The sequence below is a fragment of the Penicillium vulpinum genome (assembly GCF_028829585.1).
Source record: "Penicillium vulpinum strain IBT 29486 chromosome Unknown utg000001l_segment0_segment0, whole genome shotgun sequence".
NCBI lineage: Eukaryota > Fungi > Ascomycota > Eurotiomycetes > Eurotiales > Aspergillaceae > Penicillium > Penicillium vulpinum.
The window spans coordinates 3,435,634-3,450,196 of record NW_026643241.1 but is presented as its reverse complement, the minus strand read 5'-3'; the positions used below and the strand labels follow the sequence as shown (position 1 = coordinate 3,450,196).

At 45.0% G+C, this 14,563-nt stretch overlaps 5 protein-coding genes across 5 annotated transcripts; 2 read left to right on the top strand and 3 right to left on the bottom strand.

Annotated features, from left to right (window-relative positions):
• Positions 1–801: 801 nt before the first annotated feature.
• On the bottom strand, positions 802–2,049 carry N7479_001244 (Cytochrome P450 E-class group I; the record flags this gene model as incomplete). Its single annotated transcript, XM_057248941.1, has 4 exons — positions 802–996; positions 1,057–1,188; positions 1,250–1,858; positions 1,909–2,049. 4 exons carry the CDS (start codon positions 2,047–2,049, stop codon positions 802–804), a joined length of 1,077 nt encoding a protein of 358 aa, XP_057113373.1.
• A 1,474-nt stretch (positions 2,050–3,523) lies between these two features.
• Positions 3,524–5,192, bottom strand: N7479_001243 (carotenoid oxygenase family protein; the record flags this gene model as incomplete). Its single annotated transcript, XM_057248940.1, has 2 exons — positions 3,524–4,131; positions 4,328–5,192. The coding sequence occupies 2 exons, from the start codon at positions 5,190–5,192 to the stop codon at positions 3,524–3,526; spliced, it is 1,473 nt and encodes a 490-aa protein (XP_057113372.1).
• Positions 5,193–5,684: 492 nt separating this feature from the next.
• N7479_001242 (zinc-dependent alcohol dehydrogenase) lies at positions 5,685–6,985 on the top strand (the record flags this gene model as incomplete). Its single annotated transcript, XM_057248939.1, has 4 exons — positions 5,685–5,815; positions 5,893–5,941; positions 6,001–6,154; positions 6,216–6,985. 4 exons carry the CDS (start codon positions 5,685–5,687, stop codon positions 6,983–6,985), a joined length of 1,104 nt encoding a protein of 367 aa, XP_057113371.1.
• Positions 6,986–7,380: 395 nt separating this feature from the next.
• Positions 7,381–11,509, bottom strand: N7479_001241 (uncharacterized protein; the record flags this gene model as incomplete). Its single annotated transcript, XM_057248938.1, has 2 exons — positions 7,381–10,753; positions 10,821–11,509. 2 exons carry the CDS (start codon positions 11,507–11,509, stop codon positions 7,381–7,383), a joined length of 4,062 nt encoding a protein of 1,353 aa, XP_057113370.1.
• Positions 11,510–11,977: 468 nt separating this feature from the next.
• Positions 11,978–12,820, top strand: N7479_001240 (uncharacterized protein; the record flags this gene model as incomplete). Its single annotated transcript, XM_057248937.1, has 1 exon — positions 11,978–12,820. The coding sequence occupies one exon, from the start codon at positions 11,978–11,980 to the stop codon at positions 12,818–12,820; it is 843 nt and encodes a 280-aa protein (XP_057113369.1).
• Positions 12,821–14,563: the final 1,743 nt, after the last annotated feature.

Genomic DNA, 14,563 nt, shown 5'->3' with positions numbered 1-14,563 from the left:
GTGAGATAAGAGTAGAATTCAAATGTTTCTTCTCACATCTCTTCTATTTGGGGGGTTTTTTCCCTGCAGCTCTATTATCGTTCCGTTTGCAGTTGCTGCGGTTGACCAGAGTACGGATAGATACATGGAGTATTGGATAGCGGTGTACTTCTAGTCTATTTTTGTGATTGAAAAAGGGTAGTACATATATTTACATTTCGGTTGCTGTAGCTTTACGTGTACGTTCGAGTACATATGTCAAGACACTACAAAGTACTCTTTTCTCGCAACGGTCGTCTAATTCTGACCGCGCTAACCTTGGAAAGAGATCATTAAATGAAATTCTGGAAAAAAAGCACTTCAGCGATTTAGTAGAAGCTGAGCATAAAGCTTTAATGATATTATTGGTGGTTACCTGTAATTACTATTTTCTTAGAATAAATTGGGGCCAACGCGGGCAGGTATGGTGGCTTGGCTTATGAGTTTAGGGATTACGGATATCCAATGATTTCATCCCGTAGGCTTTGATGTTGGTGTGTTGCTGTTGGTGCTGGACATGCAGTTTCTTATTTTTGTATTCGATATTACATGCTACTAGGTGAGACCAACATAATAGCCAGCCCTGGAGTATTTCGTAGCCACTAAGTTGTTAATACCAGAAGCGCTATACTCCGCTTGGAGTCATAATATAATATAAGACACCAAAAAAGAACATTTCAAGTCATATAATGTGTGAAACTTCATATATCAGCAACCCTCAAACAGTCCTTGAGGTTTGCTAGACATAAAAAAAAAGCAAAAACTTGGCCGTAAGTTTGAAGATTAGCCCTTCGCAGGTCTCCTCTCTTCAATCCAGCACTTGTAAGATGACCAGGTGAACCAGCCTACATCAAGTTCCCACCGCTGACCTGGATTTTTAAAGCGAATATCGAAATGACGCACCACTTCAGGGATGACTTTGGCCATCTCAAGCAGGCTGATATTCTTGCCGAGGCAGACACGCGAGCCACCGCCGAACTAAAACCATAAAAATCAGTATTTACGCAAAGCAAAGGGCTTATCGAGCTATTCACGAACCGCGAAATTCAAGGCCGGACTTAGCGGTTTGTTTGCATCACCCTCGAGCCATCTTTCAGGACGGAAAACTCGCGGGGAATCAATCAGTTCTGGGTTATAGTGCAGTGCCCATGCACTGATGCCGACTTGTGTCTGAACAAAATAATTAATCTCGATGACACGATCAGTAATGTGTAGTAAGATTTTTACACACCTTTGCTGGGAAATGATATCCACTGAGGACGACACCGTCTTGCGGAACCTCTCGTGGTAGCATTTGCGCCACGGCCGGGTGCATCCTAAGCGTTTCCCTAATTATTCCCTGTAGATATGGCATCTGCTGCGCTTCTTTGAATCCAGCCGGACTCGACAAAAGTCCTGCACGTTCATGTGCATCAATCTCATCCCGGAGCTTCTTGAGAACCATTGGGTTTTGGTATATGTAGAAGAAAGCAGCACTTAGAGTGATAGCTGTAGTATCAGACCCAGCGATGACGTTCGAACCACAAGAACTGAAAATAGATCCTTCATCAATTTTCCCTTTCAGTTCTAGATCGAGAAGTTTGGCGAGGAATGGTTCAGACTTTGGGTTCTCATTGGGCTCAGAGCCGACTTGACGAAACCGTTGAATCGATTCTCCGATGAATTGGAACAACTCATTATGCGGATCTTTCAATTTAAGCAAGGCAGCAACCCTAGTGAGTACAACATGTAAGAAAGGGAAGGGACCAAAGCTCATTTGATGTTCCGTGGCCACTTTAATCTTATGTAGGAAACCAGTGCGGTCCCTTTCTGTTTCCATCATGTCGAAACTTCTATCCATCTGTGACGTTGTTGGCGACGAAATTTTGCGTGTGAAAGTTGGAGACTTACCGTGATATAACTAATTACATCGAAGGCATAATATTGTAAGAAAACTGGGAGCTGAACGAGCCTCCTTGTCTCGGCGAATTCACGGAACTTGCGCATTAGCACCACATTCATTTTCTCGACAGCCCCTTCGTAATTGACCATGGTCGACACGGTGTATAAGTTGACAATTTTCTTCTTATTCTCAGCATGAACACGCACATCTCGCGTGTTCAAGATATTCGGCCGATCTGGATGACCTGCCGCTGCGTACCAGTCTGATTTGACAAACCCCCGTTGTTGCGTATATAGTCTTCAAAGCTTCTGGGGTATTGAAACTATAGCGGTTTGGCGCAATACGTACGACAGGTCCTGATGCATGCGAAATCTCCGGTCAGCTAGGGTTGCAAAAGCCAAGAAAGAGAGGCTTCTGACCGTATTTCTCATGTAGCTGTATGTAGGTTTCATTAAGCCCATTTCTCCGAATGGCGTTTAATTCCCAGAAACTCGAAAAACGAGCGAGGAAAGGACCCGGGACCTTTCTCAATGGAGAAAAGAAGAGATTGTAGATGGCATGAGGAACATTCCAGAGTCCAAGACCAATGGCAAGGCAAATGATTACATGCAATATGTCAAATGACATGTTGATAAGACGTTTTAGTTTCGTGTGTAAAAGTCTTGATATAAAATTTCCCTCTGTGAAGAGTCTAAAACTCCTCTAAGAGAATGAAAAAAACCTTAGAATCATGATGCACATATAACCAAAGGACCCGGGTAGATCCTAGTTCTTGAATTGCCGAGTAGCTCGAGTGACTACTAGGCTGCTGGTCAATAATATGTGATTATACATGCATAGTGGGTAGGTGCATCTATTATTGCGGACTCCGCTCTTCGTCTTTCTTTACCCCACTGTTGCAGCTGTTGCATGCTATGTAGATACTCTCCACTTTCCAATTTGGGCAGCCGAAGTAGCAGCCCTTTCAGTGGCGGAGGTATGCTACCGATTATTTTTTGGTTTATCCTTCGCTTCATTTTGGTCTCATCCCTTATATTTATAGGATAGCGAAGTTGAGCATAGCCTGCGGATGCCGCTCGCCGATCACTCGGACACCGATCACTCAGATGGTACTTACGTGGCCTACATACCCCTCACGGCCGGCACCAACAATTTCGTATTTCCAGTTAAGTAGATCAAATACCCATTCCTGCTTTCTTTCAACTTCTCTAGAATTGGAAGCTAAGAGAGAGCTTCACTTATGTTGTACATCAATAGACGATTGAACTCCTCCACACGCTTGATCCGAAACTACTGCCTTCCTGCAAATAACGGAAGACCAGTTCTGATTGTGATAGTCACTTTACTTTGGGCTAGGAAAATCAATGCTAATGGTCTAAAAATGGCCAAATTGAAGCGAAGTATTAATTTGATATACGATCGGAAGCCTATATCCTACGTTTTTGCTTTTTCTATACGGATTAGTTCCCCGCAAAACACCCCAAACGCCGGCTCGGACCGGGCCGAATAGGGGATGGTCGATTTTATCTTTCATTCATCACGATCATAGTACCTACTGAAAATAATGCAAGAGATATACATCTCCAACGCTGATTCCATTTATACTATCATCAGAAGCTACTATTACTGTGAGACAAGCTGTTTCTGCCATGGGAGCGGCTCGGTTGCCGCACGCACTGGTCCAACTTCACCCCCTTCTTCTCTTCGCTTTTGCCAAGCTGTTATGTCTTTGTGATCGACAAAGTTTCCATGAAGCCCCAGGCGTAACTTGAAAGGTAGACGAATAGTGGCAATGGGGCCATCCTTCAGATTTTGGGCGTCCAGAATCACAATGTCGTTTCGTAAGACATCAAGGTGATTAAGAAACGCGATGATATATCCGTCACCTTCGATCCCGCTATCTTTCGGAATGAAAGTGGGTTCTTGGAAGGTAGCTGTTGGGCCTGCCCAGTATATATCCCTCACCTTCTTATCCCAGGTGAAATGACCTAGGCAGTTGAATAGACCTCCTGCGGGTGACCCGCACTTTTCAAAGTCATACGGCCGACTTGGATCGATCAATGCCTGCCAAAAATGCTGATATTCCTTCGTAACGAAGCGGTCATCAATGCGTGAAAATTCACCGTTGACGGTGTTCATGATCTCAAACGGAGTGACACGCGTGTCAGTCTTCGATTTGGGATCGAAGACCCAGCGAACGGTCTGATTAGGTGTTTTGTTCCTCTCTGCCACTGTTCCAGCCATTGCATCCTCCGGGGGAAAAAGAAAAAGACATTTCCGCCAGCAACGGAGAGGTCGAAAACGATTTTTCCTTCCTCGTTCTCATAACAGCCTGCTACGTGTCCATGGAAACCTGGTTTTTCGTATGTTAGCTAATTTTTAAAATGAAGGTTGAAAAAATGAGAAAGAAAAACATGTCCGTCTTACCATTGTCTGCTCTGAGCCATGCAATATCTTCCGGCTTTCCACCTCTTCTAGGTACGATGCCGTAAAGCTGATCCTCCTTGGGGTCCCATGCCCAGTGTCGTCCTCCTTCCTTCATACGATCGAGGGAGGACTTCAGAGGGGTCATAGGTAGAACCAAGTAGTTCTCGGATAACCCGCAATCATGGATCATGCCGCAAAAAGGTGCTTCATACCAAGCCTCTTCGGTCTTTTTACCGTTGGGATCAATGGTGTATACCACAATATCACAAGATCCGTCATTTCCATTCCCACCGGCCTCATAGCCAAAGCAGACCATTTCTCCTGTGACTGGATCGAATTTTGGGTGCGCAGTAAAGGTGGGTGATAACACTTGACCGTCAAAGTCATAACGCCCGATTGTCTCCAAGGAAACTGGGTCCATTGCGAATGGTGGACCGTCTTCCTTTGTGGCAAGTAGTGCACCTCTCCAGAAGAAAACGTTTGTATTGGCTGCTGTCCGGATGACCGCTTCTACAGATGGATGATCTGTAAATGGATTCCGGTACTTGCCAAAAAGTGATTTTCTTTCCGCGCTTTCGACTTTGTAGCGGTCGGTGTGGACATAGCGGTGCTTGAAGTCTACTCGACCGTTGGCGATGCGAACTGCGCTCACACTTCCGTCGCCATTGAAATGGATATCATCAGAAAACATTGGAGGGAAGCGATGGTCTGGCTGCACGCGGTAAAAAGTGCCATCGATATCGGTAGGAATATCTCCATCTACCTCGCAGTCAAAGACGTCACCTTCGAGGCGAGATGGTTTATTGAAGCCATAAAAAGTCTCGGTACTGGGAAACTTCGCTCGAGGTGCTCCGTTCGTTACCATCGTGATCAGAAAAATAGAATAAGCTATGTATCGAGCGAGTGATTGATGGTATTGTTGTCCTGAAAAGAATTGAGTTCAATATCTTGCTGAAGTACTTGATTTTATATACTGTATTCATAAAGTTCTTTCGCTGCTCATTCTCCGTATTTTGTCGGGAGCATGGAAGCGATTGCCGCTCTCGGCATCATGAGATTATTTGCACTCATTATCCCTTTTATACACAAAAACATGCAGTCGGTTTGATACTGCCGAAATATTTTACAAGTTTAATTCAACATAGTTCTTTGATTTACCGGGATTCCTGTTTGCGGGGGTCCTTCTGAGGCTGACATTTCCGTTGATTCTAATATCCATGGATGTCTCGGTCAATATATAACACTGTTCTCCCCATAATCATGTCTTGGATGAACTAGTGCTTACATTTCTACTCATCACTATTCTACCCTCAATCTGTTGGCCTTTTATCCTTTCTTAAATTCGTCATAGATCAAGATGAAGGTTTCCACGCCAGCCCTACCGATGAAGCAGAAAGCTGCAGTCTACAACTCGCCCGGATCAGTTTCTATCGATATCGTGGAGATTGACATTCCTGAGCCAGGCCCAGATGAGGTTTTGATAAACTTGTAAGTTCTGTCAATTACTTGGTTTGCAGTAGACAATATATCCCCATCAGTTTCTATGGCTCACAACTCGCCTATAGGACCCATTCTGGCGTCTGTCACTCCGATCTCGATATAATGACAAATAGTGTATGTTTAACTCATGTGAAAAAGATCAAAATTATTGATTCAACTGACCAGTCGATCAGTGGGCAGGCCTTCCACCGACCCCACAGGGACAAGTTGGCGGCCATGAAGGAGTTGGTCGTGTCGTGAAGCTGGGTTCGGCAACAGGCAATTCTGGCATAAAGATTGGAGACAGGGTTGGTGTGAAATGGGTCGCAAGTGCTTGTGGAAACTGCGGTGAGATTATAATTTCACAGCTATGAGACTCGTTGAATTCTACTGACCTAAAAATGCGCAGAACCATGCCAAATGCAGTCGGACAGCCTTTGCTTTAACCAGAAGGTGTCCGGATTTTACACTCCTGGAACTTTCCAACAATATGTCCTGGGTCCTGCCAATTACGTGACTAGGGTCCCAGATGGAGTAGAGTCTGCTCAAGTCGCGCCTCTACTCTGCGCGGGGCTTACTGTCTACTCTGCTCTTAAAGGTAGCATGACCGCACCTGGGCAGTGGGTTGTCATCTCTGGGGCAGGAGGCGGACTTGGACACCTAGCAGTTCAAATTGCCAGCAAGGGAATGGGATTCCGTGTCATCGGTGTTGATCATGGATCAAAAGCAGAATTGGTCAAGGAGTCAGGCGCCGAACATTTTGTGGATATTACCAAGTTCCCTGCAGATGATGACGGCGCGGCAATTATAAACCACATCAAATCTCTAACTGGAGGACTTGGGGCTCACACTGCCATTGTCTGTACTGCTGCCAATAGCGCCTACAGCCAAGCGGTTCAATTCCTAAGGTTCAGTGGTACCCTGGTCTGTGTTGGAATCCCTTCAGGCGAACGAAAGCCAATCGCTAGCGCTTATCCTGGGATTTTGATCGCGAAGCAATTAAAGATCATCGGATCGGCTGTTGGCAATCGTGTTGACGCTGTTGAGGTGTTGGACTTCGCTGCTCGGGGAATCGTCAAGGTCCACTTACAGACGCTGCCAATGGAGAAGCTTTCCCAGATTTTCCAGGATATGAAGGCAGGAAGCTTGCTTGGGAGAGCAGTGATTGATCTTTCTTGAGATCTCTGTTGTCATTTACATTCTATATTCTATTGTATTCATTGGAACATAGCAACCTGATAGCTCATACTTCCATGATAGTTTACCAGAATTGAGCTATTACTCAGAGGTTATACGTAGAAAAGTTCCCTGCACAATTTATGCTTTTTACCGCTTCGTATACATGTAAAAAGACACTTGAGAAGATATATAAAGAGAACACGCAAAAACGCATTGGAGTCCATGAATTCCAACGTTTCCATTATTGGTCAGGATGCGCCAATTGTAACTATCGAAAAAAAAAGTCAGCATGACTAGTATCATCCCTATGCCGAAAAAATAGAACATACTTCAAACCTCCACAAAAAGCTAGGTATAATTTTATGGATCTCCATTCGATATACCCTGATTTTGCTCTAGAAGTCTCTTGCCTTTCTCGGTTCAGGGTGGGTTCTATAGAGATCAAGCAACCAAGCTTGATCGTTTGGCGTATTTCGATTGAAAAGTTCATCCATAAGATTCCAAATTTGCTTCATCAAGGAGACCCATTCCAATTTATCCTCCAGCTTCTCATTTTTGTATGGCTCTAAGATCGTAAGAAGTTGATCCCACCCCTCAAGTCCAGTCTGGCTGAATGCATCGCTATCCGGCAAGTTAGCCAATAGGGATCCCTGTGAGTCACCAGAAATACCCTCCATCATCTTGCGTAATGCCGAAAAAATGGCTCCATCGGTCTCTATTTTGACACGTTCTTTCTTGACATGCTCGTATGCACCAGGCGTGTCGTGATTGGCCAGATAAATCAACAAGAGATCTCGAAGAACTGGCACAGACTTCTCAGAAGTACGTGCGAGCATGGTCTGTTGAGCATCATATTCATCGATGGTGTCCAGATCGGCTAATCGGCGGCTGAGTTGACGAAAGTTCGAGGCCAGTAGTGTATCGCCATCACGCTCAGCCACACTGAGGCCGCTTAGAGCTGCCTTTATAGCCCGCGGGATATTGCCGTTGCGGATGTGAGTGAAGATGGGAATGAGTTTGTGAATGTACCAGGGTCGCATACTTGCCATGAAGTCAAGATCAGTTTCCATGAACGTGAGGATGTCCATAATCCAGGCATTGATGGTGGGATTGTCTCTATTTTTGCCTGGTGCCATTATTGATCGACGAAATTTATTCATGGCAAACGATGTCATAGCGGCATGATCCGGAAGAGGATCAGAATCTCGTGCGGCAATGTCTTCGTTGATTTTTTGACCTTGAAGGGAATCGCCTTCGGGGAGAGAGAGGTCACTCATGATAGAATCCAGTAGATTAATTCTCATATCCCAGCCTCTTTCAACACCTTGCACTGAGATGTTAACCTTCTCCCGGATTTGTTCAAGTGCTGCTGCTTGGCCATGGTCTGTACTAGGTGACCCCAAAGTAATCCATCTCTCATTGAGCCAGGCCTGTGTTTCTGCAATGACGAAGTCTTGGTGGTAGATTTCATCGCAATGTATCCCACAATCTCTCATAGCTTGCACACGGGCTAAAAGAAGCCTTCGCACCCTCAGAGGCATGGCAAGTTTGTCATCCAAGCGATACTTCTGCGCCATCCAGATGACCCAATTTAAAAGACCCAGAAAAAGGAAATGGTTGAGGGAACTGGGGAGAGGATCTGTGTGAGATTCAGGCATGAGTGCTGCTAATCTTTTGATAGATTTAAGAGCAACGTGTATCAGAAACCAGGTACAAAAGTCCTCTCTGGAGGCAGTGATCGGGGAAAGAGCGAAGAATGACGTCCATGCAAATCTGCGAGTGTCCGACGGAAGCTCGATTCCCATGCTTGAAAAGATATCGACCTTTTGGCTTAATACAACAACCGCTGAGATCAAATTCCATTTTTCCATTTCGACAAAATCAAAGGACGGCGACTCAACGGCTCGTAATAGTTTCGCGTCCCCGGACCTGAAATCGTCGACACTAGGGTTGGCATCACCCATTCGGGAAGCTCGATTTTCCATGCAAGTAACAAAGTTGATAAGAATGACATCGTAGGGCAGCACTCGCAAGATACGACGAAGCCAGATAGTCAGAGCAGGATGAAGCTGATATCCCTGTTTTCCGTCGACTAGCGGTTTTGTTCGGCCTGTGATTAGTTTGGCTGCCACAAGCAGCCGCACAACACATGTCAAAGATTCTACAATTTCTACCTTTGATGAGAATGACGATTTAACCCTAGGCACAGGAATCTCCTTCATAATAGACCAAAGTTCGAATGGTACGAAGGAATTGCGCCCTTCGGTCATCGGAATATTATCCACAACATATCGAAGAAGTGGGATCTTTGCTGATATATCGTCATTTTCAAAGATGTCAAGGATCTCCTCTGGATGTGGCATGACATCAATCCACAAGCCAATTGAAAATAAAACACACATGTCGGGGTACCGATTAGATTGAGCCAGATGCTTCAAAATTGCGATCATGAGGTGGTGGGTACGGTCGAGACCTTGGCTGTCACCTAGGTTGAGAGACAAGGGTGCGGTCGACTTCTTGGTAAACATATCGAGGTATGATGTCTTGGTGATATTTTCGTCGAACACAATATCCCACGAGAGCACAGTTTCTAGCCCGTGAAATCTTCCCCCCAACGAAGTAGACAAGCTTTTCACGACGGTGCGGTTGTATTTCAAAACTTCAAGTGTGCAATGAAGATGTGTGTCTGGTGACTGTGGTTTCTCTGCTTTATCTAGCTGTGGGAATATAATTTCGGCATTGGAAGAAGTGAGTTGAAAGACTTCTTCGGTAGACATGGAGACACCAAGCTGGAGCGAAGTCTCGTTGGCCCCATCAGGGGAAATTAGTAAGGGCATACATGTTGCCACTAGCAATTTGAAGCCGGTAATTGATAAAAGCCTAGCAATACGGAATAATCCCGCCCATTTTTCGGAGGTATCATCACTTTGAGATGAAGGATGATAGATCTCATCAATTCCATCCAGGAAAACGAGAAGGTCTTGACCCTTTGCTGCTTCCATCGCTTGGAAGAGATATGTTTTTGGATCTGATTGTATAGGTAACGCAGCATCTTGCCCAAACACTGATCGCCATATGCCTTTTGCGACGGCAAGAAGTCCCACAGAGCTGTTTGTATCATAGTTAGCTTCTGCAAGCGACACATTCACGTAGGCAGTGCGCTTGAACAGCTTTGTCTCTTTCCACCACCAAGCCAGGTGCCTCATCAGTATGGATTTACTGTTGCCAATGTCAGCTGACAGGAGAACAAATGAGCTCTCCTGCAGCAACGTGCTCAACTGGGAAATATCATCTTCCCTGCCGATTAGCTCGGGCAACAGCACATTGGAATTTTCATCTGCTGGTTGAACATTTGCCAGGCGAAAGTCCGCTCCATTTATTGAATAGACAATAGGAACCATCGAGTCCTGTATCTTGACATTTTCCCCAAAGCGAGCCGGACGAGAAGGATCATTGTGCATGGCGCGGCGAGAAGAGTGCCCGGCCTCGATAAATGATTTTCCATTATGACATAGTGCCAAGTAGAAAGAGTATGTGAGAATTTTTGCCGCTGTAGCTTTCAACTCGTATCTCATAGCGAAGACACCAGTGACTCCATGATTCAAAAACTCGAGCGCAAGGTGACTGAAGGATGAAGTGACTTTTGCAGTACGGCAGGCACATAGGACGACCCATTGAACGCCGTTTCTTCGCAAAACTTCTGCAACAGAGGACGCGGTGTGGCCTGTTCGATGCTTCGTATTCGAGTCTGAGAACTCCAACACTGGTCTATTCAGATTTGAAGATAGTCAGCAAGAAAAACTTTAGTTAAGAGCCTGTTTAACGATTCCCTTACCCCTTATCGCGATCAATACTTCCATGAAGGTCAAAATGAACCAGATGCACCATTTTAGAAGGCGGTCTCTGATTGAGAATACTCTCAAATTCCTCAAATGTCCCGGTATGCACAAATTCTAGTTCAACTCGAGGGTCTCCCGCTAAAGTTTGCACAAGAGGTAGGGTTGTGAGCCTGGGATTTAGATCTGCCTTTTTTTTTGATCTTGCAGAGACAATCAAAATCCGCAAAATTCCTTCGTGAACTTGAACACTTTGAGGAATTGGAAGGGTCGTTGGGGAAGAGTCGCTGAGCAGAACTCTATGGATGATTATGGGACAGGGGATCGATTTGCAACTCTCGAGCAGTTCCCAGTGGAGCTTGTCAATTTCATTATGATCTTTAGATAAGATGATACTCAAAGTAATAGAGCTAAAGCTATCAAGGGTTGTGAAGGACTCTGCGACGTCAATCTGAAGCTGCTGCCATAGCGATCCCGTGTAATTCTGAAGTTCTGCAACTGCTGCATTGGCTCGGTAGTTGGCGAAAGGGGAATCAGTAAAATCCTCAAGATACCACTGTATAAGATCCTCTGATTCGGGTTTGGAGGGGTCGTGCAGATCGACGACCTTGTCTTGGCCGTCGCCACTTATGATCACCCTCCAAGACCGGGGGGACAAGGTGGATACTTGACGGCAATAAAGATGCATTTTGAATGATTCAAACAAGCGAAGATAAACAGTTCAAAAAATAGGAATGGTTATGACTCCTATACGATAAGACGCGTCGGTAAATATTTCACCCCGCGACGCCAGTGGCTGTGTTGATGGTCAGCTGGAGAGCCAAGACTGAAGACTATTACTATTTCTCGCGTTTTCCATCGAGAGAAGATCAGGAAAATTCCTGTAGGTGAAAATGATTAGTATTCTAACGTCTGGCAAAATACAATCAACTCTCGGGACTTTGGTTGTATTGATTTCCTGAGTGAATGAGGCTGAGGCTGATATTGCCGAAAATGACAGGGGAGTGCGAACAGGAGCCTCTACCCGAGGAGTAACTACGGAGTAGCTACTTTGTCATTGGCTTCTCTTCACTTTTTCAGCTCTGGAACTATTGAATTTGTTCAAATTCGCACTCATTCTCGATTTTCCAAATCTGATAGATCAACTGCCTCCAAAATGTCAAAGCCAAGCTTCTACTACCTGGAACCCCTCAACCAACCCCCAAGCTCAGAGATAAACAACCTTCTCGGCCGCTTTGTCTTAGACCGATGGAACCCCGGGGTGCAAGGCTACGAACCAGAAGATCCGTCCAGAATTATCACAGAAGAATTTCGAAGTGAAGATCTTCACTTTGAAAATGCCGAGATGTGCATCACTTCTGTTTCGCATGCCTCCACTAATGCGGGTGTCCGCAGGGCTCTCATGATAGGCGGGTCTCACACCAGCGAGGGGGATGTGGTATTACGCAGCGCCCGAGTGACGAAAAGAGGAATCAGAAATGCTCGCTCAGCTTTTGATGCGCTTATGGACGACAGGGACGTGGTGGATAGTGTGAAGAGGTTAATGCGAGATTCCGGAATGCACACTGTGTGGATGATTACAGCCATCCTTTTTGTTGATAATGCGCATATCAAGACCAGCGTTTCAAAAACAAGCCAGTCCGACGCAAAAACCACGGTGAAAATGCCTATTGCAGCAACTGCGGGGATCGGAATGAGGGGGTTTGAGATAGAAGCTGATGTATCATCTTCGAGCCGGAAGACATCGGGCGCTAGTATGGAGGCCAATATGTCCGGCAGACACGTTTTCGCTGTACAGTATTGGCGATGCGAGCATCGGCCGGTAGATCGGCTGTTAGATCGGTGGAGAGAGCAAATGTCTCTTCGTGGGAGAGGTATTCAGAAGGTTAGCACTGGACACAGGGGATTGGGAGATTCTGAAGATGAGGAAGAGGATGAAGATGATAATTGGGATGCTGAGTTGGAGGTTTATGACCATGATGTGGGCGACAAAGAATAAATAGAGAGAACTCAAGCCCTCGTTGCTTCAATAACAGCGCAAATTAGTATCAACTCCGTACTCCTTACCTCTATAGAACATAGAAGTGAGGAACCGATACGCTTTCAGCAGTTCCAATTTTTTATTGTTTCCATATTAAAACACATAGAAAGCGACGCGAAAGATATCCTAAGTGAATTTAGTGATACCTTGGCACGGTGAGGATTAAAGTGTTTTCCATTTTGGGCGGCCGGTGACGTGACTTCAGAAGTTGGAAAAATAGTTTATCTATCATATCACTTTTTTTTTTAATATTGATATCTATGGATAATCTGTCTCGCTTTTTTTTATATTAAGAATTCCACTCGCGATAGAAATGGAATCCCCCAAGAGCTCTAAGGGCTATTTCTACTTCAGCGAATGGCGCCTAAACTAGTTAGCAAACGGGTCAACCCACATCCAACGGCGCAGTGCCATCAATTTAATTCCTGCTGAGTACACCCTACGTGAACCAACGCAGCGCGACGAAAGGCTACGCCATAGGGCTATGGCCTTGCAAAAGGCCACAGCTGTCGAGTCTGATATGACTTAGCTTGAAGACGTAAATGAAAAGCTTGAAGAGGCAAAAAGACAATATTCAACAAAACAGCAAGCCCTGGTTTATGCGTGAAGGAATGGTTCAGGATTGCTCGGATCGAGGCGGATGTTGTAGCCGAGGCTATGGATGCTGTACAAACAGACAACTTTCTGAAAGGAAGAAAGGCAGGGCGATTGCACTTTGGAATGCTGGTGCTGCATCAGCTTTCGGGGCTTTGACCTTACAAAGGAAGACAAGAAGGAGATCAGGAACGATCTCAAATATAGGTTTCAGAAGGGCTGTTCGCCCTATCTTATGAATATAGTAAACTGGATGTTTTGCCCATTGAAGCCCGAGGCGGTGCCAGAATCGAAGTTCAAGTTGCAGAGAATTTTTGGAAGGGGGCGTAATTGACGATGAAGTCTCATGAAAACGCCTGCTCTACCTCGCTTGAGAATCGTTTGCTCGCCATGTATCTCCTGAGCTATATATCGCTTGTCTTTTATTCAGAGATTATGGACCGGCTCTTCTTCCTTAGTTCTTTCTGCTTTGCCTGCGTATAATCTTTGAAGAGCTTGATTTGTGGCTATATGTGGAAATATTGACTCTAGATTGTTGGAATCTCATCGGGACTCCTTCAATATCTACTTTTTAGGTGATATCTAGCGTCTTTAGCCAGTTCAAAAGATTTCTGACTTTGTGGTTACAATATATATATTCCTGCCACTACCTTTCGACAACATAATTTCCAATGCTATGATACTGCACATTTCCGATTTTCCTGATATTGATAGATGTCATTAATTATTCTTATCAATTGCTATCGACAAGTAATGACATGGAATAATAATGTGGTTGGAAACTGATCGTTGACAGAAAATTATTGGCTGGGGCGTCCCCAACAGGCACGTTTTCGAGATGGCGGCTGTGGCCGCTCGCATGTGAAATACGTTGATTCATCGAAATTAACAAAATATGGCATATGACCTTGGCCGCTAGTCCGTAGTTAGTTAGTTGATCATACCCTTCGCACACGTTATATAACAACCACATTTTCAAATATGTAACCTTTCAAGGTTCCCCGCGAGCAGGAATCATTACCCCGGACAACTCATCCATTCGTTAAACGCCACAATTTCCCCATATTTAGCACATTTACTGTATGCCAATTATATAACACATCTTTC